The 24,932-nt window shown below is 46.3% G+C and overlaps 1 protein-coding gene across 1 annotated transcript in view; it reads right to left on the reverse strand.

Annotated features, from left to right (window-relative positions):
- PPM1E (protein phosphatase, Mg2+/Mn2+ dependent 1E) overlaps window positions 1–24,932 on the reverse strand; it is a 128,275-nt gene that overhangs the window by 5,836 nt on the left and 97,507 nt on the right. The window contains exons 2-4 of the mRNA XM_060693239.2: window positions 20,929–21,047; window positions 7,806–8,005; window positions 3,385–3,573 (exon numbers count right to left, since the gene is read on the reverse strand). Of these exons, the coding sequence (XP_060549222.2) occupies window positions 3,385–3,573; window positions 7,806–8,005; window positions 20,929–21,047 (508 nt within the window). The remainder of the gene's footprint in view (window positions 1–3,384; window positions 3,574–7,805; window positions 8,006–20,928; window positions 21,048–24,932) is intronic.

The raw sequence follows: 24,932 nt of genomic DNA on the forward strand, positions 1-24,932 counted from the left end.
TGATGTAAGGAGCTACAAGATTCCAAGAGAGAAGCGTGAAAGATTTACCAAAAAGTCAGTAAGAGTTGAAAAACTAAAAGGGCAAAAGATGATGGGTAGATATAGAATACTTCCAAATAGGCTGGCTATTTTACTAAGAATTAAAAAAAAAAAGAGAAGTTAGAAATTGTGAAAATTGGGGCTTTTTTTTGGCCTGTTGTTGAGGCTGTTTTGGCCTGTTTTTGAGGCTTTTTCGGTCCGTTCTCTCAGAAAAAAACAGGCCGAAAAAAGCCTCAAAAAAAGGCTGGAAAAGGGCTGAAAAAAGGCCCAAAGAAAGAGAGGCCAAAAACAGTTTTTTGTTGTTTTCCTCTTCTAAATTTAGGTGTGTCTTATAGTCCGAAAAATATGGTACATTATAACCACTATATATACACAAATGTTAGAAGTTGAATGACTATAATTATATATATATATCTAAACAATATTAACTATTATTACTGTATGTAAAATATATTGATATAAAATGTAATATATATATATATATGGACATGGGATCAAAATTCAGGTGCTTGGCAACTCATATGACTCATATTTACGACAGTTGCAGCATCCCGGGTTCATGTGATCTCCTTTTACGGCCATCCAACTAGCAAAGTCATTGGGGAGGCCAGATTCGCTTAACAGCCGACTTCCTAACTTAACAAGTGCAGTGATTCACTTAACAACCATGGCAAGAAAGGTTGTAGAAATGGAGCAAAAATTCACTTAGCAACATATGTTTTGGGCTCCGTTGTCATCGTAAGACGAGGACTACCTGTGCAGATCCATATATTTTTGAAGCCAGCGCGTGCAATAAAAGAGATTTTTTTACCAAGCTGTTTGAAATACTGAGGTGCATTTCTGATTTGGAAAGCCTCAACGCCCGGGGCAAAAATCATTTTGAAAGCTGTCTTAACACATGACTTAAGGAAAAAAAAAATGGAGAGCATCCGTGGCTATGTATCAAATCAGTAAGTGTTAATACGAACAGTTATTTTTGTTCAGCCTTTCTATTTAAGGAACAGACAGATAACCGGAAAAGTCTATCGGCTTTTCGGTGATCAAAGCCATCTAAAATAGTTTCTGCTCTAGGCAAAAATAAAGCTTCAGGGATTTTCTCAGAATGGCAAATATTTCAGTCAATGAGTTCTAGAGCCATGTTAATAATAATAATAATAATAATAATAATAATAATAATAATAATAATAATAATAATAATAATTTTATTTCTATACTGCCCTTCTCCCAAAGGACTCAGGGCGGTGTACAGCCTGATTAAAAGCACAAAGACAAACAAAATTTAAAAATAATTAAAATTATTAAATAATTGGCTCAATTATAAAACCCCCAAATTTAAAATCCCACGTTTAAAACCAATTAAAATCTTTACATTGATAGCCCGGCCTGGCGGAACAACAAGGTTTTGAGGGCACAGCGAAATACCCAGAGGTTAAGGCCATGGTGAGATCAATTCGCCAAAGCAGAATTATATTAATGGCTTTTTAGGCCCATGTTTGAAATTCCAGGTAGGCAGTCTGGCTCGCAGGAAAATAAATAAAATATTGGCAGATTTTCTTCCAAACGACGACAGGCAGTGGAACAATGGGTTCACTTAACAACCACCACAAAAAAATGTCATAAAATGGGTCAGTCACATGAATATCTCTAGTTATGACTCATGAATGTATAATGGGAATTCCTGCCTCTGATAAGTCGAGGACCGCAGGACAAATTTCATTTAGTGACTGTACAAAGGTACAACGGCACTGGGGGAAAAAGTGATTTCTGACCATTGCAGCATCCCCATGGTCACAGGATCAAAATTTGGTTGCTTGGGCAACTTGTTCGTATTTATGATTCTGGCAGTGTCCTGGGAATCATGTGATCCCCTTTTGTGACCTTCTGACATGCAAAGTCAACGGGGAAGCCAGATTCACTTGACAAAAGTGTTAACTCATTTAACAATTGCAGTGATTCCCTTACGAAATGTGGCAAGAAAGGTGGTAAAATGGGGCCAAACTCACTTAACAAATTTCTCACACAGCAACAGAAATTCTGGGCTCAATTGTGGTCCTAAGTCTACGTTATCCTCTAAGAGAATAGCTCTAAGTAAGGAATACGGTGGCTCACGACTGCTGGGTTGGAGGTGTATATATTGCTTGGCAATATATAAACCTCGATATAGCTTTAAGACTGTATTGCTGTATTGCATCTTACTGTGTCCTGATTGGTTAGCTCTGTAGCCAATGTCCTTAAGAGGGAGCTTGAAACAAGGTTTGTTTCTCTTTCCTGACCATTGTTTATCTTTGCTGATCTCTCTGCTGCTCTTTGCTGAACGTTACGGATTGTTACTGCTTTTTGCTGTGTTTGCTACTGTTTGCAAGTGTTTATGGTGTATGACTACAACAACTGGTAAGAAGACTTTGTTATTGGAATATCCCTGGACTATTGTTTAACTATCTACTGCTTTATCTGTGTATGACCTGGACTGTTTATTGGACTGTGCCTTATTGCTATTTCCTAAAAGTAAACACAACTCAGTGTATCTGTGTGTTGGCTGTGATTATTTGCAACTGCTCTCAGTCACTTTCATGTGCACACCCTTGCTACTCTAGGGTTGCTCTGCGAATTCCTCAACAGGAGGTTAGCAAGCCCGCGTTCAAGACCCGTATGCTGCTGCCTGGCAGGGTAAGCTCCTGTCATTCGCTCCAGCTCCTTGACAGGGACATGATTGAATCCCCCACAGGCTTACCCCAGGCAATGGTCACCAGCTAATATCCTTTCAAGACCCAGAAGTGTCTTAAACCAGGGGTCCCCAGCCGCCGGGCCATGCCCCACTACTGGGCCGCAGCCCATTGAGAACCGGGCTGCAGAAGCAGCAAGTAAACGTGCGTGCGTGCAGTTCCACTTGCACAAGCGGCAGGTGAGTGCATGCACGTGCAAAGCTTCATTTGTGTGGGCAGTTTGTATGCGTGCCTGGCCACTTGTGCAAACAGCTACACACTATTCGTGTGTGCTCTGGCCCCCACCGCTCACGAGGAACCATCTCCTCTACCCACCCATCCCGCTGCTCATTCACAAAGCTGGACAAATTGGGGACCCCTGCCTTAAATGCTGCCTCTGACAAGAACGGAACGGGGTTTCTAGATCAGGGGTGTCAAACTCGCAGCCCGCAGGCCAGACGCATCATGCGCTGGCCACGCCCACCCTCCCGGTTTAGCAAAAGGGAAAGTTGCAATACATCACGTGACGACAACGTGTCATCGTGAGTTTGACACCCCCGTTCTAGAGTCAGTCCAGTCGTAAACCAGAGCGGTCTGAAAAACCAAGCCCTTCCCGCTCGCTCGACCGGAGAATTCAGTTCACCTCTCTGGCTGCCTTCTGCACGAAACGTTCATCCGTAACCTGGAAGGCTTTGCAGAGGGCTTCGGCGGGGTCGTGCTGGAACGCTTCTTGGTGCACCAAATTCACGTGCAGGTGAATGGAGGCGTAAATGGCTGCGTCCACTCCTCCGTGGCCATCAAAGACGGCAAAATAGGCCTGCTCCCCTTGATCCTGCCAATCAAAAGAGGAGCAAATCAAAAGAGAGAACAAACCAAGGGACAGCAGCTAGGTTATGCAGAGGGCCGTTAAATGAGAAAAAATTAAGTCAGTGTTGTGGCCCGCCAGCGGATCTGGCAGCAGATTCGGACAGTGAGGAGGTTGGGGAGGAACATGGGCCAGTCCTGGAGTCTGGGGAAGGCTCTGATGAGGGCTCTGCGTCAGAGGCAGAGAGGGAGCCAGGGACGTATGCCGGTTATCAGCTGCCTTCAGAGTCAGACATCAGTGAGGCAGACAAACAGCTGGAGCCTGTTCTCAGTATGCACATGCGCAGAGTTGCCAGATGAAGGGAACAGCTCGGGTGGGTTCTAATTTTTTTTTACTACCGGTTCTGTGGGCATGGCTTATTTTGTGGGCGTGGCTCATGGGGGGGTAATGTGACAGGGTGGGCGTGGCCAACTTTTTTTTTTTTTACTTTCAAAAGCATTTTTTCTACAACCTTAAGAGGTTGCAGAAAAAAATGCTTTTAAAAGCCTCTGACGATCAGGCAACTCAGCTGGGATCATCAGAGGCTTGATGATCAGAGCACCGCTTCGGCCGAAGAGGTTGTAGAAAAAATGCTTTTAAAAGCCTCTGACGATTCCAGCTGAGCCGCGCCATCATCAGAGGCTTTTTTTTTAACTTTTAAAAGCATTTTTTCGGCCGAAGAGGTTGTAGAAAAAATGCTTTTAAAAGTAGGGGGAAAAAAAGCCTCTGATGAGATGGGCGGGGTAAGTGACCGGGGGTGTGGCCAGCCAATGTTATTACCGGTTCTCCGAACACCTACAAATTTTTACTACCGGTTCTTGCAAACCGGGGCGAACCGGGAGCAACCCACCACTGGAACAGCTAAAGAACAAGGGTCGACTTGGGAGTAAGGCCACAGGTGGACGCGGAATGGCCCCTCCCAGAGGGAATAAAAGAGGAGCGAAAGGGGAGTGGAGTTTGCAGGAGACAATTAGTTCATTCCTGCATTCTTGCCAAGTATTGCAGCGTCTGAAAGATATTGGCCTGGCCACTCTCCAAGCCTGATAAAGGTCAGTAATAGTGAACTATCTTGAAAGACTAGGAGAGGAAAAACTTTGCTGGGGAGGAATTCACTGTACATTAAATAAAAGGGGTTTATTGGGACGAGGACTCGGCTTGTGCTGCTGGGGAAGCCTAAGTGCGAACAGTCAGGTTGGAACCAGCTAAAAATCAAGCACAGGGGATAGTCATCCAGTGGGATGGGATATGGAAACTGCAAGATTGAAGAATCCAGACCACATGTTAAGCTCCAGTTAAGCTGATTTATTGCTCATGCCTACACGCAAGTCAACAGTCAGCGCTAAATTGGCACTAGGTAACAGTCAATGGAATTCAAAGAGGGGTTGGGCTTACACCGCTTGCGGGAACGTAATGATTCTAAGATGATGACTTCCTTGACTCCCCTCCCTGAGCAAGGGGCTGCTACTCCTCCCGCAGTCTAAGGGGCTGCCAGAAAGAAGAGAGGGTCACCCTATTCCCCAAAGCACCTGAAGAAGCAATGGAAGGAAATTAATCAAAGTGTTATGGCTCCGTTACCGGAGCCTGTGTCATCGGCAGGAGAGGACTCCGAGAATGAAGGAGAGGAGTTGGCAAGGCCTCCCTTTCCAGGACCCTCCTCTCTGGCAATGCCTTCGGTGTCCGCCGAAGGGCAAGAGATAGGGCCGGGGCCAAGCACGTCCACGCAGCCACAGGTGGACAGTGATGAGGGTAATGAGTCTTGGCTGGATCCACGCCAGCGTCGCAGAGATAAGCGCGCGCAACAGAAGATTAGGCTGAGTCACTGGACCACACCCCACAGGGTATAAAAGGGAGCGTGGTGGCCAGTCAAGCCTTGTGACGAACAAAGCTGAAAGCTTCCATGCCATTCTGCATTGCCGGACTTTTGCTATAGACTTTGCTGGATTATATTTGGACTTGAGTTACTCTGTAATTATTGAACATGTTACTTTGATGTACCAGAAGCGGAGAGAAGTTATCTCTTCCCTTCGTGAGTAATAAACTCTTGGCAGGCAGCCACTAGGTTGCTGCCAAGTTCCGTTATCATAAGGAAAAGGATTTTGTTGGCTGGTTTGGTTTTTAACTCTTGGACGTCTGTTGGTGTGTGTGCGTGTGGGACGGGGACAGAACACAAGGAGAGAAGCAACCTAGAACCAAGGAGGAATTTTCCGACAGTAAGAACAGTTAATGGAACGGGTTGCTTCCAGAAGCTTGTGGATGTTTCAATACGGGGGGGGGGGGTTAAGAAGAGACTGGAGACCTTTGTCTGGAATGGTCTCCTGCCTGAGCATGGGGTTGGACTAGAAGACCTCCAAAGTCCCTTCCGACTCTTATTATTCTGTCTAACCAGAACAGCAATGGTGCAGTGGAATGTCGTCTGGATTCCCAGGAGGAGGGGCTGCATTCCCGAGGACCAAAAGACAGCAAGGTTTAGATCGTTTGGTTGGGAGGAATAGGCTCAACAGTGCTCTTCCCTAAAAGCTCTCTGAATATATATTTTATTGACGTTGTAGTCCGCTTTAGTTTGGCAAGATTTCTGCCTATATTAATATTTTTATTTATTCAGAAAATTTACATGGCCTCCCAATTCACAATGACAGTTCCATCCGTTGCTTCTTGTCCTGCCTTCAGGTGCTTTGGGAAATAGCTTGACTTCCTCTTCTTTGGGGCAGCCCCTGAGATATCGGAACACTGCTATCATATCACCCCTAGTCCTTCTTCTCATTAAACTAGACATACCCAGTTCCTGCAACCGTCCTTCATATGTTTTATCCAGGGGTGAAATCCAGCAGGTTCTGGCAGTTTTTGCAAAACTGGTAGTGGAAATTTTGAGTAGTTCGGAGAACCGGCAAATACCACCTCTGGATGGCCCCAGAGTGGGGTGGAAATGGAGATCTTGCAGTATCCATCCCCTGCCACACCCACCAAGTCACACCACGCCCACCAAGCCACACCCACCGAAGCGGTAGTAAAAAAAAATTCATTTTACCACTGGTTTTACCCTCCAGTCTTCTAATCATCCTTGTTGCTCTTCTCTGCACTCTTTCCAGAGTCTCAACATCTTTTTTTATATGATAACGACCAAAGCTGTTTCCATTATTCCAAGTGGGGTCTTACTAAGAGCTTATAAAGTGCTAGTAACATGATCCTGATTCACTCTGTTGATGCAGCCAAGGACTGTGTTGGCTTTTTTGGCAGCTGCAGCACACGGCTGGCTCATATTTCAGGATTAGGGTCCTTCAAATATAGTCGAGGAACAACAAAGTAAACTGCTTTGGAGTAACTCAAGAGTATCTTTGTCGGTTTGGGAGCCTGACAAATGGAGATATCGGGTGTGGAGTTCCTTCATATATAATGTTTTCACCCACACTCACCTTCTTAATCCTAACTGCAATAAAAAAAAATTCTCTTGGCACCTATCTGGATTCTACCCATTTTAGACATATATATATATATATATGTCTTTTTCTTTTTCGTAGGCTTTTATGTGCATATTCTTTCGATGCTTTTAAATATATATATATATATATATATATGTTTTCTCAGGTTTTAGACATATATATATATATATATATATATATATATATATATATATATATATATATATATATATATATATATATATATATGTCTTTTTCTTTTTCGTAGGCTTTTATGTGCATATTCTTTCTAGCCAAGTTTTACCTACGTAAACTAAGTTGTTCTGTAGCTCTGGTTGTGTGAAATCTCACTGACGAAGCCTTATAAGGCAGAAATAGCTATCTGAGTCTCCCAGAGAGCAACACAGAGTTGCAGTTTGTCAAAATTGGAATTTTTTTATTATTATCAAATTTATTTTAATAAAGTGCTTTTGGAATAAAAATCTATCTAAAGATAGTTTTCTATTTAAGATACATTAATCATTTAGTTTATTCAGCATTGAAATGGAGCTTAGTTATGTAGCATGAGGCTGTAGATTCTGCAATATTTACATTTTTGGTAAACTCATTCAATGAATCCGAGCTCTGGAAAGGTGAGATAACATGCACTGCATTGATGCATTCATGCAAATTGAGTTGATTTAAATCTAGCCTTTTTACCAGTGATTTAAGTCAACTTCATTTAAATCAAATCCACCCTGATTCTGGCTACCTAGAGTTTTATCGAATACGTCTTTGCTACCTGCAGGCAGGTCTCCTTTTTACCTCCAGGTTAAAGAGGGTGTTGAAGTCTGGAATGCAGACATGTTTGTCTTCCATCTTGCGTCGCATGTTCTTAATGGCGTGGATCGATGTCTCGTAGTACCGACACGGCTTCAAATGGAGCGGGAAATCCTTCACCCAGGTGCTGCAAATATTGTGAAGCTTGGTAAACACGGTGCGGGCCAACTTCTCCGTCTCCACCTCTGTAAGGAAAGCCAACACCATGGTAAGAATGAAGAACTCCTTGTTGAAATCCAAAGGAATATGCTGTCAGGGTTCCGGATGCCCTAATTAAAACATGCCTCTCAAGCCAAGCTTCAAAAGAAATACAGTTGTTTATTAGGAGTTTCATGTCAGCACGTTCCCAAGTGAGGCCAGCTCTGACCCTATGTAATTTACGCTCCAATTATAACCCTGTTTCCCCACCCCCTCGGGGTGTGTCATCAATCACATTCACCAACGGAGCAATTTTGCAGGTTGTAGAAGTCACTCCCCTCGACTGCTGTAGGTAACCCTGGGATACAGCCTTGAGAGAGATAAGTGTGGAATGTGCATATGTCTTTGGCTACTGTGCCATTTCTCCAGTTTCCCATCCCCCCTGGCCTATGACAACTCGAGAGCAGGCCAGGGATGCTGTGCGAGTTGACATATTATCTACCAGGAGTATTAAATTCTTTTCCTTTGACGTTTTCCTGAAATGCTAGATACAGGTAATCCTCAATTTACAACCATTTGTTTAGTGACAGTTCGAAGTTAGAACGCCACTGAAAAAAGCGAATTAGGACTGTTTTTCACACTCACGAATGTTGCAAGTATCCCCAAGGTTACATGTTCAAAATTTGGACATTTGGCAATTGACTCCTATTTATGATGGCTGCAGTGTCCCGGAGTCATGTAAACATTATTTTTTGCGACCTTCTGACAAGCAATGGGGAGGCCACTTAACAACCATGTGACTAACTTAAAAACGGCAGTGGTTCACTTAACAACTGTCGTAAAGGTCGTAAAATGGGGCAAAACTCACTTAACAATTGTCTCGTCTAGCAGTAGAAATTTCGGCCTCAATTTGTGGGTCGTAAATCGAGGACTTCCTGCATAAGCAGTAGGTCGCCGCCATCCTATTGCAACCTTGTCTGAAATGGTATAGGACAGTGTTGGTGAACCTTTTCGGCACTGAGTGCTGAAACGGGAGCACGCGCATGGAGGAGTGCCGGAAACCGGAAGAGCAGCTTCCCGGTGCGCTGTCCACCTGTCTTCTGCTTTCTGGCACGCATGCACACACGAAGACCAGCTGGCCAGCATACATGCGCGTCAGAAAGCAGAAGCTCAGCTTCCCGGCGCCCACATGCGTGGGCTGGGGACCTGGTCTTCTGGTTTCCGCTGCTCCCCCGTGCGCGAAGATCAGCTGGCTGGCGTGCATGCATGCACTGGAACGCAAAACAGCAATGGGCGATGGCTAGCATGCCTGGAGAGATGGCTCTGTGTGCCACTTCCGGCATGCGTGCCATAGGTTCGCCGTCAAAGGTATAGGACCGTGATGGCGAACCTATGGCACGCGTGCCACAGGTGGCACGCAGAGCCATATCTGTGGGCACACCAGCCGTTGCCCTAGCTCAGCTCCAGCACGCATGCTCGCGGTGGCCAGCTGATTTTCGGCTGGCCCCGTCCATGCCGCCCCTCCCCTCCCAGGAGTCTCCCTGTGGCCCGTTTTGGATGCCAGGTAAGTACAGGGCTCACACGGAGGCTCTGGGAGGGCGTTTTCAGCCTCTGGGGTGGAGTGGGGGAGGCTGTTTTTGCCCTCCCCAGGCTCCAAGACAGCCTCTGGAGCCTGGGGAGGGCAAAAAAACAGGCCTACCAGGCCCACCGGTAACTTTTTTGCCATCGCCGGCCAAAAGCAGGGGGAATGTGGGGGGTTGCACGCACATGTGCGGGGGGGCATAGGGGGCATTGAATTATGGGTGAGGGCACGCATATGCACGACCCCCCCCCATGCTCCCTCCGCTTTTGGCACGCGACGGCAAAAAGGTTCGCCATCACTGGTATAGGATCTCCTGCTTGAGCTGGACTAGAAGATCTCCAAGGTTCCTTCCAGCTCTATTCTGACTCTGACTCTGATTCTGATTGGTCTTAACGTTCTAAATCCCACCCAGAAACTGACAGAAGGAAGCTGCAAATTGGGAAATTAAATATTCCAACATAAATCATCCTCTTCTTTTAATGATCCCATAATCCCTTGCGGGGTGGAGTCTGGGCAACTGAATGGAACTAACAGAGTGTTTTCATGGCCGGATCCCTTTCCTGTCACCAATGCAGAGTTTTGTTCGGCAGATATATTCTCATCGTGCCCAGAGAGAGAGAAATATCTGCCTCTACCTAGGATGGAACTCACAGCCTCCTGATTGTCAGGCGAGAGCTCCACCTCTAGGCCACCACACCAGATATTCCAACATAAATCGGGTGAGGATATTCCCTTCTGATAAAACCTTGGTTAGAGTACAATTTCACCCAGCTGACTGAACCCGCTGTTAGTGGCGCCTTTGCAAACTCATTCATTCACCTGTGCAAAAAAAAAAATATTTCTCACCTACCGAAACCAGCAAACAGCTCAGTGTGAATGAGTCACTACTTTTTTGCGCAAAATTACGAAGACTGGCACTGCTCTAGACTTTTGAAACGGCTTAGCTTTAACATTGCCTGCAGTCCTCTACTTACAACCATTGATTTCCTGATTGTTTCGACGTTACAATGGACTGGGGAAAAAAAAGACTTTTTTTTTTTTCAGACTTAGGACAACTGACTCATATTTATGACAGTTGCCCCGTGCCGGGGTCATATGATTTCCTTTTGCGACGTTGCAAAGGGACAAAGTCAATGAGGAAACCGGATTCACTTAACAACGGGGTTACTCACTTAACAAGTGCAGTGATTTGCTTAACAACCGTGGCAAAGAAAGGTTGTAAAAATGGTGCAAAGTACACTGAACAAGCGTCTCGCTTAGCAACAGAAGTTTTGGGCTCCGTTGTCATCGTAAGACAGGGACTATCTGTTCAGATCAATATATTTTTGAAGCCGGCACAAGCAATAAAAGAGATTTTTACCAACCATACAACTAACTTATCAACTGTGGTGACTCAGTTAACAACGGTGGCAAGAAAGGTTGTAAAATGTCGCAAAGCTCACTTAACCAATGTCTCACTTAACAATGGCAATTTTGAGCCCAATTGTGGTTGTATGCCGAGGACTGCATGTACAGAAAGAAAATTCTTGGGTTCGGCAGATATATTCTCATCGTGCCCAGAGAGAGAGAAACATCTGCCTGGTATAGGGCAGTGATGGCTAACCTTTTTGCCATTGCGTGCCAGAAACGGGGGGAGTGCAGGGGGGATTGCGTGCCCACACCTATAATTCTATGCACCCCACACATGGACATGAGATCCCCCCCTTGACCCCCGCTTTTGGCATGCGATGGCCCGATGGGCCCGGTTGGCCCCTTTTTTGCTCTCCCCAGGCTCTAGAGCCACTCTAGGAGCCTGGGGAGGGCAAAAACGGCCTTCCCCATCCCCCCGGAGGCCCTCCGGAGGCCGGAAACGGCCCATTTGTCGACTTCCTGTCCCACCGTTTTCACCCTCCCCAGACTCCTAGAAAGGCTCTGGAACCTGGGGAGAGTGAAAAATGGGCCTTCCCCACCCCACCCCCAGGGCCACCAGAGGCAGGAAACCGCCGGAGCTGAGCTCGCGTGCCCACCGATATGGCTCCGCGTGCCACCTGTGTCACGCGTGCCATAGGTTCGCCATCACGGGTATAAGGTTTCCTGAGAGTGAGAACCATCAACTGATGGAACAGAAGTTGCCTTCAGAAGTTGTGGGAGCTTCACCACTGGAGGCTTTCAAGAAAAGACTGGGCTGCCATCTGTCAGAAACAGTGTAAGGTCCTGCTTGGGCAGGGGGTTGGACTAGATGACCTCCAAGGCCCCTTTCCCACTCTTCTGTTATTAAGGCCTCCAAGCTCCCTTCCAGCTCCGTTCTAACTGATTGAAAAGGAACATAAATGTGCATTTGTGCTGGAAGAGGAAGCCATGGGCCCCAGCCGGAGAGAAAAATACTCTCTTAATACTGGCAAGGGCAGACCCCCTGAGGATGGCACACACTGTGTGAGCATCATCAATAATTACTGGTTCACTTTTTTTTTTTTTTTTAAAGAGCCCTCCGCAGTTTATCCACCCCCACGCAGCTGTAAATTACTCATCAATCCTTAATGCTGGAGTGCTGGGCTGGGCCCTGAGTCAGCCGTCACCCTGTCTAGGCTGCTACCAAGACACCCCCCCCCACTCCTGCTAGGAAGCCTTAATGGAAGTAGAAGTCCCACTTTAATCTCACAGTGGTGTGCTGGTCGCCCGAGAGCCGCTGCGTAAGAAACGACGGCTGGTTCGCAGTCCGTTGCACGCCGTCTTCGTGTGTAAAAAAAACCCCAGCTTTTTCAGAAGGGCTTGTGATAATAAGCGGCGGAAAAGATAACGCAAGGGCGAGGACCGAGAACGGTTAGGTTTGTGGGGGTCCTTTGGTGCTCCTCTTGAGCTGGGAGGTTTGCTTGTAGACCTTTCATGACCCAGCCAGGTAACATCATCAGTATCAGAAGGGAGTGGGGTTTGCTCTCTCTTTCTATACAAGTGGCTTGCCCTGTCAGTGTTGACAGGGAGTGTTCTTGGTGGTACTTGGATTAGGCAGATGATAGATAAGACAGACATGTGGATGGATGGATGGATGGATGGATGGATGGATGGACGGATAGATGGATGTGTGGGGGAGCTTGGTGGATAGATAGATGATGGATGGATAGATAGAGAGATAGAGATAGATAGATAGATAGATAGACAGACAGACAGACACAGACAGATATGGATGGATGGATGGATAGATAGATATGGATGAATAGATAGATGATAGATAGAGATAAATAGACAGACGCAGACAGATATGGATGGATGGATGGATGGATAGGCAGACAAACAGACAGATAGATAAATAGATATGGATGGATAGATAGAGGAATAGATAGATGATAGATAGATAGATAGATAGATAGATAGATAGATAGATAGAGACAGATACAGACGGATGGATGGATATGGATGAATAGATAGATAGATAAATAGATAGATAGATAGATAGATAGATAGATAGATAGATAGATGATAGAATGATAGAGACATGATAGAGAGATAGATAGGGATGGATGAATGGAGGGCTGGATAAAAGATAGATAGATAGATAGATAGATAGATAGATAGATAGATAGATAGATAGATAGATAGATAGATAGATAGGGATGGAGTGATGAATAGATAGATGATAGGTATATGATAGATAGATAGATAGATAGATAGATAGATAGATAGATAGATAGATAGATAGATACCATGTTTCCCCCAAAATAAGACCCTGTCTTGTATTTTTTTGAACCCTGAAATAAGCACTTGGCCTTATTGCCATGCACTCAAAAGTCCGATTGGGCTTATTATCAGGGGATGTCTTATTTTGGGGGAGACAGGGAAGATAGATAGATAGATAGATAGATAGATAGATAGATAGATAGATAGATATGGATGAATAGATAGATAGATGACATGGATGGATGGATAGATAGATAGATGATAGATAGTAGATAAATGGATGATAGGTATATATGGATGAATAGATAGATGATAGATAGGGAGGGAGGGAGGGAGGGAGATGGCCGTAACTCAAGGACTACCTCCATTGGGTTTTGTAACTACAAGAAAACACTTGGGAGTAGAGCAGCTGCTAAGAACTCCCGGCATCCTCAACCGTTCCAAGTCAAGGATGAGAGTCTGAGAAATGTCATCCGTTCTCGGTGACTGTCCAAAACATTTATGCTTCGGTTTCACCGATCTCAATTTGAAATTAATGAGAGGTTTGCACAGCCGAATAAGAACGGATCCGTTTCCTTCACCGAAACGGAGCCACCTCAACAAACGCAGCCATAAATAAAGCCACCGTTTCCTTTGCTCAGCACTTCCAGGTATTTCGTTTCATTTTTATTTTCGTTCTTTGGAACAAAAGCTGAGGGAAGGAAAGATGACAATCTGTTTTGCAGGCTGAACGATAAACAGGCCTGTCAGCATGTCCTAGAAATAGCTGCCTCTCCTCCTAACTAGCGTTTGGGGATCTAACTCAGCAGATACTCTGGAGTGAAAAATATACCTGGCCTTGAACTGGCGGGCGTAAACTTTTCCTGCATCAGATAAGTTGGGGCGGGGAGAGGAAAACTACTTTGGCTTTCTATAAAACGTCTTGTATCCTGACACCATGGCCACCCAAAAAAAAATCCACAAAAAAATGTGGAGGCTCTAGAAAGAGTGCAGAGAAAAACAACAATGATTAGGGGACTGGAGGCTAAAACATAGGAAGAATGGTTGCTGGAACTGGGTATGTCTAGTTTGATGAAAAGAAGGACTACGGGAGACATTTTAGAAGGTTTTAGGCCGAGGGAGACCACTGTACCCTCCTTGTGAAGTGGGGTCATGGGGTTCAGATGGGTTTGCTGATCACGTACCTGGCTCCCTGCCACGTGGCAGCAGCCCTGCCCGAGCTACTCAACGTTATCGCTGCGGTGGCGGTTGATACCCCCAGACTTATGGTCATGGGGGATTTCAACCTGCCGTCCGTGGGTGAGACGTCTGAGGTGGCTCGGGAGTTCATGGCTTCCATGACGGCTATGGATCTGACCCAGCTAATTCATGGCCCTACGCACATAGGGGAAACACACTGGACCTGATTTTTGTCTCTGGACAGTGGCTGAGTGATCTCGAGATAGGGGACATAGTCATCGAGCCCTTGTCATGGTCGGATCACTCTCTCCTTCGCCTTGATCTTCGAACCGCTGCTCCCCGCCGCAAGGAGGCGGAACCGATAAGATGGTACCGCCCCAGGCGCCTGATGGAACCTGATAGGTTCCAGACGGAGCTTGGGCCAATGCCTGAGGTCCTGGCTCACGCCTCGACTGGAGACTTAGTGGCCGCCTGGGATAGGGTGGCCGCTGGAGCTCTGGATCGAGTCGTGCCTTTGCGGCCTCTGACCCGGCGCCGATCTCACCTGGCTCCTTGGTTTACTGAGGAGCTGAGGGAGATGAAGCGCCGGAAAAGACACCTAGAGAGTAGTTGGAGGGCCAGTCGCACTGAATCTGACCGGACACTGGTAAGATCTCATATTAAGAATTACCTAGTGGCGATAAAAGCAGCGAAATGTACTCATCTTGCTGCTCTTATTGCGTCATCAGATAACCGCCCGGCCGCCCTGTTTAGGGTGACCCGCTCCCTGCTCCACCAGGAAGCGAGGGAGGACCCCTTGGAGGGGAGAGCCGAGGACTTTGTTCAGTATCTGTATGACAAAATCACTCAGATTCGGGAAGATCTGGACTCTGACTGGGTAGATCCAGTGGGGATGACGGAGGCAGGTCCTGAGAATGTTATCTGGGATGAGTTTGACTCTGTGACCCCTGAGGACGTGGACAGGATTCTGGGTAGACTGAATGCGACCACATGTTTGTTGGACCCGTGCCCCTCCTGGTTAGTGCTGGCTTCCCGGGAGGTGACGCGAGGCTGGCTCCAGGGGATTATAAATGCTTCATTGAGTGAGGGTGTCTTTCCCGCCGCCTTGAAAGAGGCGGTGGTGAGACCTCTCCTCAAGAAGCCTTCCCTGGACCCGGCAATATTGGCTAATTATCGTCCAGTCTCCAACCTTCGCTTTGTTGCGAAGGTTGTTGAGAGTGTGGTGGCATGACAGTTTCCCCGGTACCTGGATGAAACGACGTATCTAGATCCGTTCCAGTCGGGCTTCAGGCCTGGGTACAGCACGGAAACGGCATTGGTCGCGTTGGTGGATGATCTCTGGAGGGCTCGGGACAGAGGTTGTTCCTCTATCCTGGTCCTATTAGATCTCTCAGCGGCTTTTGATACCATCGACCATGGTATCATGCTGCACCGGTTGGAAGGGTTGGGGGTGGGAGGCACCGTATTACGGTGGTTCTCCTCCTTTCTCTCCGACCGGTCGCAGTCTGTGTTGACAGGGGGGCAGAGGTCGACCCCGAGGCCCCTTATATGTGGGGTGCCACAAGGATCGGTCCTCTCGCCCCTTTTGTTCAACATTTATGTGAAGCCGTTGGGCGAGATCATCCGTGGTTTCGGGGTGGAGTACCATCAGTACGCTGACGACACCCAGCTGTACATCTCCACCCCAGACCACCCCAACGATGCCCTTGAAGTGATGTCCCGGTGCCTGGAGGCCGTACGGATCTGGATGGGGAGAAACAGGCTCAGACTCAACCCATCCAAGACCGAGTGGCTGTGGTTTCCGACATCCCGATATAGTCAGCTGGTGCCATCGCTGACTATTGGGGGCGAAGCATTGGCCCCCACGGAGAGGGCTCGCAACTTGGGTGTCCTCCTGGATTCACGGCTGTCTTTAGAAGAGCACTTGACGGCCGTGACCGGGAGGATTTTTCATCAGGTTCGCCTGATTCGCCAGTTGCGTCCCTTTCTGGATCGGGACTCGTTACGCACGGTCACTCATGCCCTCGTCACCTCCCGTCTGGACTATTGTAACGCTCTCTACATGGGGCTCCCCTTGAGGAGCACTCGGAGGCTCCAACTGGCGCAGAGTGCGGCCGCGCGGGTGGTGATGGGAGCGACGTGGCGCTCCCATGTAACGCCTCTCCTGCGCGAGCTGCACTGGCTCCCGGTGGTCTTCCGAGTGCGCTTCAAGGTTTTGGTCATCACCTTTAGAGCGCTCAATGGCTTAGGACCTGGTTATCTACGGGACCGCCTGCTACCACCAATAGCCTCCCACCGACCAGTACGCTCCCATAGAGAGGGGCTCCTCCGGGTGCCGTCGGCCAAACAATGTCGACTGGCGGCCCCCAGGGAGAGAGCCTTCTCTGTGGGGGCACCTACTATCTGGAACGAGCTCCCCACCGAGATACGGAGGATTCCGGATCTGCGTACCTTCCGTCGCACGCTGAAGACGTTCCTATTCCAGCAAGCCGGCCTGACCTAAACTTCTCCTCTTTTAAATGGGAATTTTAAATTTGGTTTTAAATTATTGGGGTTTTAAATATGGTTCAGCCAAATTTATCTAACTTGTTTTATTTCTATTTTAAATTTTGTATTTATATGTTTTATTTCATGGCTGTTCACCGCCCTGAGTCCTTCGGGAGTAGGGCGGTATACAAATTTAATAAAATGACAAAAAAATGACAAAAAATGACAAATGATAGCAGGGTTCCAGTATCTCAGGGGCTGCCTCAAAGAAGAGGGAGTCAAGCTCTTCTCCAAAGCACCTGAGGGCAGGACAAGAAGCAATGGGTGGAAACTAATCAAGGAGAGAAGCAACTTAGAACTAAGGAGAAATTACCTGACAGTTAGAAGAATTAATCCGTGGAACTACTTGCCTCCAGAAGTTGTGAATGCTCCAACACTGGAAGTTTTTAAGATGTTGGACAACCATTTATTTGAAGTGGTGTAGGGTTTCCTGCCTAGGCAGGGGGTTGGACTAGAACAGTGGTCCCCAACCCCCGGTCCGCGGACCGGTGCCGGGCCGTGGAGTACCTGGCACCGGGCCGCGCAGTGGCTGGGGGACATGAACGCTGCAGCGCAAAGGCTCCTGGGCCGTGTGCAAAAGCTCCTGGGCCGTGCGCAATGGGCCGTGCGCAAAAGCTTCTGGGCCGTGCCCCCACCCCTGCGCGCGCTCAGCGGGCCGCGGCGATAAAAAGGTTGGGGACCACTGGACTAGAAGACCTCCAAGGTCCCTTCCCACTCTGTTATTCTATTCTGTTCCATTCCATTCCATTCCATTCCATTCCATTCCATTCCATTCCATTCCATTCTATTCTATTCTATTCTATTCTATTCTATTCCATTCCATTCCTATTCCTATTCCTATTCCTATTTCTATTCCATTCCATTCCATTCCATTCCATTCCATTCTATTCCATTCCATTCTATTCTATTCTATTCTATTCTATTCTATTCTATTCTATTCCATTCCATTCCATTCCATTCCATTCCATTCCATTCTATTTCATTCCATTCCATTCCTATCCTATCCTATCCTATCCTATCCTATCCTATCCTATCCTATCCTATCCTATCCTATCCTATCCTATCCTATCCTATCCTATCCTATCCTATCCTATCCCATTCCATTTCTATTTCATTGCATTCCATTCCATTCCATTCTTTCTATTTCTATTTCTATTCTATTCTATTCTATTCTATTCTATTCTATTCTATTCTATTCTATTCTATTCTATTCTATTCTATTCTATTCTATTCTATTCTATATTCCATTCCATTCCATTCTATTTCTATTCCATTCCATTCCATTCCATTCCATTCCATTCCATTCCATTCTATTTCTATTCTATTCTATTCTATTCTATTCTATTCTATTCTATTCTATTCTATTCTATTCTATTCTATTCTATTCTATTCCATTCCATTCCATTCCATTCCATTCCATTCCATTCCATTCTATTTCTATTCCATTCCATTCCATTCCATTCCTATCCTATCCTATCCTATCCTATCCTATCCTATCCTATCCTATCCTATCCTATCCTATCCTATCCTATCCTATCCTATCCTATCCTATCCCATTCCATTTCTATTTCATTTCATTTCATTGCATTCCATTCCATTCTATTTCTATTCTATTCTATTCTATTCTATTCTATTCTATTCTATTCTATTCTATTCCATTCCATTCCATTCCATTCCATTCCATTCCATTCCATTCCATTCCATTCCTATCCTATCCTATCCTATCCTATCCTATCCTATCCTATCCTATCCTATCCTATCCTATCCTATCCTATCCTATCCTATCCTATTCCATTCCATTTCTATTTCATTGCATTCCATTCCATTCCATTTCTATTTCTATTTCTATTTCTATTCTATTCCATTCTAATTCCATTCTAATTCTATTCTATTCTATTCTATTCTATTCTATTCTATTCTATTCTATTCTATTCTATTCTATTCTATTCTATTCTATTCTAAAATAGTAAGACCTTCATAAAACCTCCCAACTGGCTGCATCCAAAAGGAAAGTTGATTTTTATCCAAGAAAAATAATGATTCCAAAGTCCACAAAACAAGCTGAGTGGGTAGTCCTCGACTTACGATCATAATTAAGCCCAAAATTTATGTTGTTAAGTGAGACATTTGTAACTGAGTTTCTTCTCTCTCTCCCCCCACCTTTTACGACCTTCTTAGCCACAGTTGTTAAGCCAATCATTGCAGTTATTCAGTTAGTGGCATGGTGGTTAAGTGAATCCGGCTTCCCCATTGACTTTTGCTGGTCAGAAGGTCGCAAAAAGGGAATCACGTGGACCCCCCCCCTCCCCCGGGACACTGGAACCGTCATTAATATGAGTCAATATTGCCAAGCGTCTGAATTTTGATCACATGATCATGGAGGGGGAGATGCTGCAAGGTTCGTAAATGTGAAAAACGGTCGTAAGTCACTTTTTTAAATTGCCGCCGTAACTTTAGACGGTCATTCAATGAACTGTTGTAAGTCGAGGACTACCTGCAAAAGTCAACCTTCAAAGCTAAAAAAAAAAAAAAGAATATGTGCCTGAAACCGGCCTTAGTGAATATTCAATATGTTAGCCGGGTTTTGTATTATGATAGCTAGCCATATAGAGGTAGCCGTCGGCTTACAACAGTTCAACTCGTAGGATTCCCTAGCTAGCAAAATCAGTTTTCCCCAACCTTGGCAACTTTTAAGATCTGTGGACTTCAACTCCCAGAATTCCCCAGGGTTTCTCAAGTTTAGCCGCTTTAAGATCTGTGGACTTCAACTCCCAGAATTCCCCCGTGTTTGTCAAGCTTGGCTGCTTTAAGATCTGTGAACTTCAACTCCCAGGATTCCCCAGGGTTTCTCAAGTTTAGCCACTTTAAGATCTGTGGACTTCAACTCCCAGGATTCCCCAGGGTTTGTCAAGTTTAGCCACTTTAAGATCTGTGGACTTCAACTCCCAGGATTCCCCAGGGTTTGTCAAGTTTGGCTGCTTTAAGATCTGTGGACTTCAACTCCCAGGATTCCCCAGGGTTTGTCAAGCTTGGCTGCTTTAAGATCTGTGGACTTCAACTCCCAGGATTCCCCAGGGTTTGTCAAGCTTGGCCGCTTTAAGATCTGTGGACTTCAACTCCCAGGATTCCCCAGTGTTTGTCAAGTTTGGCTGCTTTAAGATCTGTGGACTTCAACTCCCAGGATTCCCCAGGGTTTGTCAAGCTTGGCTGCTTTAAGATCTGTGGACTTCAACTCCCAGGATTCCCCAGGGTTTGTCAAGTTTGGCTGCTTTAAGATCTGTGGACTTCAACTCCCAGGATTCCCCAGGGTTTGTCAAGTTTGGCTGCTTTAAGATCTGTGGACTTCAACTCCCAGGATTCCCCAGGGTTTGTCAAGTTTGGCTGCTTTAAGATCACCTTCTGCCACCGAGAGCCTCCCACTGGCCAGTACGCTCCGACAGAGAGGGGCTCCTCGGGGTGCCGTCGGTCAAACAATGTTGACTGGCAGCCCCCAGGGGGAGAGCTTTCTCTGTGGGAGCACCTGCCCTCTAGAACGAACTGCCCCCGGAGATACGGACGATTCCGGATTTACGTACTTTCCGCCGGGCCCTCAAGACTTTTTTATTTCAACAAGCCGGGCTGGCCTAACTTCTCCAATTGTTTAATTTGAATTTGAATTTTAAATGGGGTATTTTAATTGTTGGGCCAAATTGTTTAATATTTTAAATTGCTTTTAAATTTTTGTATTTTATGTTTTTTACCTTTGGCTGTTCACCGCCCTGAGTCCTTCGGGAGAAGGGCGGTATATAAATTTAAATAAATAAATAAATAAAAAAGATCTGTGGACTTCAACTCCCAGAATTCCCCAGTGTTTGTCAAGCTTGGCCGCTTTAAGATCTGTGGACTTCAACTCCCAGAATTCCTATGCAACTCCTATGCTGGCTGGGGAATCCTGGGAGTTGAAGTCCACAGATCTTAAAGGGGCCAAGCTTAAGAAACACACAGTCCTGTGTCATGTATTTTCTCACTTACGTATGATCCCATCTGGACTGTCCTCGTGCTTGGGCAGGTAAATATTGGAGAGGTCGCTCTGCAGGACTTCGTCCGCTGTTGCCCGGGCTAACGCTGCTGCCAGGAGAGAGGGGCAGTTACTGGAAGAGAAAGAAGAAACGAGAAAGATTTTGAAACCTTTACGGGTAAAAAGATTAAGATGAAGAGTCCTGGTGGCGCAGTGGTTAAAATGCAGTATTGCAGGCTAACTCTGCTCACATTGCCAGGAGTTCGATTCCCTCAATCTTGACCGGCTCAAGGTTGACTCATCCTTCCAAAGTTGGTAAAATGAGGACCCAGATTGTTGGAGGCAAGAGGCTGACTCTGTAAACTGCTTAGAGAGGGCTGTAAAGCACTGTGAAGTGGTATATAAGTCTAAACGCTATTGCAAAGGAAGGAAGGGAGGGAGGGAGGGAAGGAAGAAGGAAGGAAGGAAGGAAGGAAAGGAAAGGAAAGGAAAGGAAAGGAAAGAAGGAAGGAAGGAAGGAAGGAAGGAAGGAATCCATCCATGGTGGCACAGTGGTTATAATGCAGTATTGCAGGCTAACTCTGCTCACAGCCAGGAAATTCGATCCTCACCGGCTCAAGTTTGACTCAGCCTTCCATCCTTCCGAGGTCAGTAATATGAGGACCCAGATAGTTGGGGGCAAGAGGCTGACTCTGTAAACTGCTTAGAGAGGACTGTAAAGCACTATAAAGCGGTATAAAAGTCTAAGTGCTACTGCTAGGCTAACTCTGCCCACTGCCAGCAGTTCGATCCTGATCGGCTCAAGGTTGACTCAGCCTTCCATCCTTCCAAGGTCGGTAAAATGAGGACCCAGATAGTTGGCAATAGGCTGACTCTATAAACCGCTTAGAAAGGGCCGTGAAGCACTATAAAGCGGTATGTAAGTCTAAGTGCTACTGCTAGGTCAGGCTAACTCTGCCCACTGCCAGCAGTTTGATCCTGACCGGCTCAAGGTTGACTCGGCCTTCCATCCTTCCAAGGTCGGTAAAATGAGGAGCCAGATTTTTGGGGGCAAGAGGCTGACTCTGTAAACCACTTACAGAGGATTGTAAAGCATTATAAAGCGGTATATGAGTCTAAGTGTTATTGCAGGCTAACTCTGCCCACTGCCAGGAATTCGATCCTGACCGGCTCAAGGTTGACTCATCCTTCCATCCTTCCAAGGTCAATAAAATGAGGACCCAAATTGTTTTGGGGCATAGACTGTCTATACCCAATTCCAGCAACCGTTCTTTATATGTTTTAGCCTCCAGTCCTCTAACCATCTCCGTTGCTCTTCTCTGCACTCTTTCTAGAGTCTCCACATCTTTTTTGTAATGTGGTGCCCAAAACTGGATGCAATATTCCAAGGGTGGCCTTACTAAGGTTTATTAAACCGGTACTAACACTTCATGTGATCTTGATTCTATCCCTCTGTTTTTGCAACCAAGGTTTGCATTGGCTTTTTTTGGCTGCCGCTGCACACTGCTGCTTCATCTTTAAGTAATCATCTTACTAAGACTCCAAAATCCCTCTCACAGTTACTTTTATTCAGCCAGGTTAAGTCTAATCCAGTGCTGGCTAACCTTTTTGCCATTGCGTGCCAGAAGCGGGGGGAATGCAGGGGGATCGCGTGCCCACACCTATAATTCTATGCACCCCACGCATGCACATGAGACCCCCCCAGCTCCCCCCCGCTTTTGGCATGCGATGGCCCGGTGGGCCCCTTTTTTGCTCTCCCCAGGCTCCAGAGCTACTCTAGGAGCCTGGGGAGGGCAAAAACAGCCTTCCCCACCCAACCTTTTTATTCCATCAGGCTGGCCTGGCCTAATTTTTTCCCTTTTAAAATGCAAATTTTAAGTTGTTTTTAATTTATTGGGGTGTTTTTAAATCTGTCTTCGGCCAAATTGTTTAATTCGGTTTTATTCTGTTTTAAAATTTTGTATTTATGTGTTTTTATCTTGTGGCTGTTCACCGCCCTGAGTCCTTCGGGAGTAGGGCGGTATACAAATCAAATAAACTAAACTAAACTAAACTAAACCCGGAGGCCCTCCAGAGGCCGGAAACAGCCCATTTGCTGACTTCCTGTCCCACCGTTTTCACCCTCCCGAGTCCTAGAAAGGCTCTGGAGCCTGGGGAGAGCGAAAAACGGGCCTTCCCCACCCCACCCCCAGGCCCTCCAGAGGCAAGAAACAGCCGGAGTGTCAGACTGCGATGCTATCTCAAAATTAAATGAATTTCCAAACTGCCAATCTTTAAGGAAATCTTTCTTTAATTGAGCTCAGCCACCGGATCATGACTCCGCGCGGACAAGACTGACCTTTTGCCTCCCAATCCCTCCCTTTCCGATCCCCAAATCTCTGCTTCTCATTGGCTATCTTCCAAGTCATTCTTCAGACTTCTTTTCCTCGTCATTTCCCAGGAATGTGCCCCCTCCCCTCATTTCCACGACAACTGGGCTTCAAAGGGATTTAGCAGGCAAAAGTTTCAGAGTTTATCTCTCGCTCTCCTCTGCTCTCTCTATGCCAGCGTTGAAATGCTGACATCGAGCTGAGCTCGCGTGCCCACCGATATGGCTAGTGCTACCTGTGGCGCGTGTGGTTTGCCATCACGGGTCTAATCTGTACCTGTACATTTCGTACCTAAGAAAAATCTTACTTTTCTCTACACTGAACCTAGACAGGACCCAGTGCTCAAGTCTGGCGAGATCCATGGGGATCTTGAATCTATCTTCTGGTGTGTTGGCTACTCCTGCCAGTTTAGTGTCATCTACAAATTTCCCCCAAATCACCCTTCTTACGCCAACGGGTTTTCAAACTGTAAATTTAGAGCAGCCTTGCGTAAAAAACACGAGTCACACGGCATCTACCAAAAGGAAAGATTTCCAGTTTTTTGCATGTCATGTTTCCGTAAATTTCTTTTAAGACAGCCTTAAAGCTAAAATACCAACAATACCGACCAAATAACACCCTGTCAGGAATAAAATGCCAACCCTTTAACTTCAAATGCCACCGAGAGGCACCTCCTTTTCAGCTTCGGCGGTTGTGCCGTCTACCCACACAGTTGCTCGGAAGCGCAAAAAAAGAAAAAAATTCGCAGTCTAGCAACGCGGGAGTAGCCGGGGATATTCTGTGCTGGCTGATTCTGACACCAGGCCTTAGCAGTGGTGAAATGTAAAATTTGTTACTACCGGTACTGTGGGCATGGCTTGGTGGGGGGGTAATATGACCGAGTGGGCGTGGCCAACTTTAAAAAAAAAACTTTTAAAACCATTTTTTCTACAACCTCTTTGGTTGAAGAGGTTGTAAAAAAAATGCTTTTAAAAGCCTCTGACGATCCCAGCTGACTTGCCTGATCGGCAGAGACTTTTCTTTTCTTTTTAAGCCTCTGATGATCCCCGTTAACTTGCCTGATCAGCAGAGGCTTTGTTTTTACTTTTAAAAGCATTTTTTCGACCGAAGAGGTTGTAGAAAAAATGCTTTCAAAAATAAAATAAAAAGCCTCTGATGTTTGCGCGGCTCAGCTGGGCATGGGGGGGGGCAGGGATTTTTGCTACCGGTTCTCCGAACCACCCGTCGCCATCACTACCGGATCGGGCGATCTGGTCCAAACTGGGAGCATTTCACCCCTGGGCTTTGGGTACCATTTAAGGCACAGCGAGAGACCGGAACGTGATGTAAATACTTCCTGAAAATTTCACAGAAGGTATAAAGGCAGTCCTCGACTTACGACCACAGTGGAGCCCAAAATTTATGTCGTTAAGCGAAACATTTGTTGAGGGAGTTTGCCCCGCTTTACGACTTTTCTTGCCGCAGCTGTTAAGCGAATCTCTGCGATGGCGGAGTTAGTCACATGGTTGTTAAGTGAATCTGGCCTCCTATTAGCTTGGCTTGTCAGAAGGTCGTAAAAAGGGGATCACGTGACAAGTGGCTGAATTTTGATCCCGTGACCACGGGGGATGCGTCAACGGTCGTTAAGTGGGAATTGCTGCCGTATCAGT

The sequence above is a fragment of the Pantherophis guttatus genome, chromosome 1 (genome assembly GCF_059756535.1).
Source record: "Pantherophis guttatus breed Tessera chromosome 1, ASM5975653v1, whole genome shotgun sequence".
In the NCBI taxonomy this organism is placed as follows: Eukaryota; Metazoa; Chordata; class Lepidosauria; order Squamata; family Colubridae; genus Pantherophis; species Pantherophis guttatus.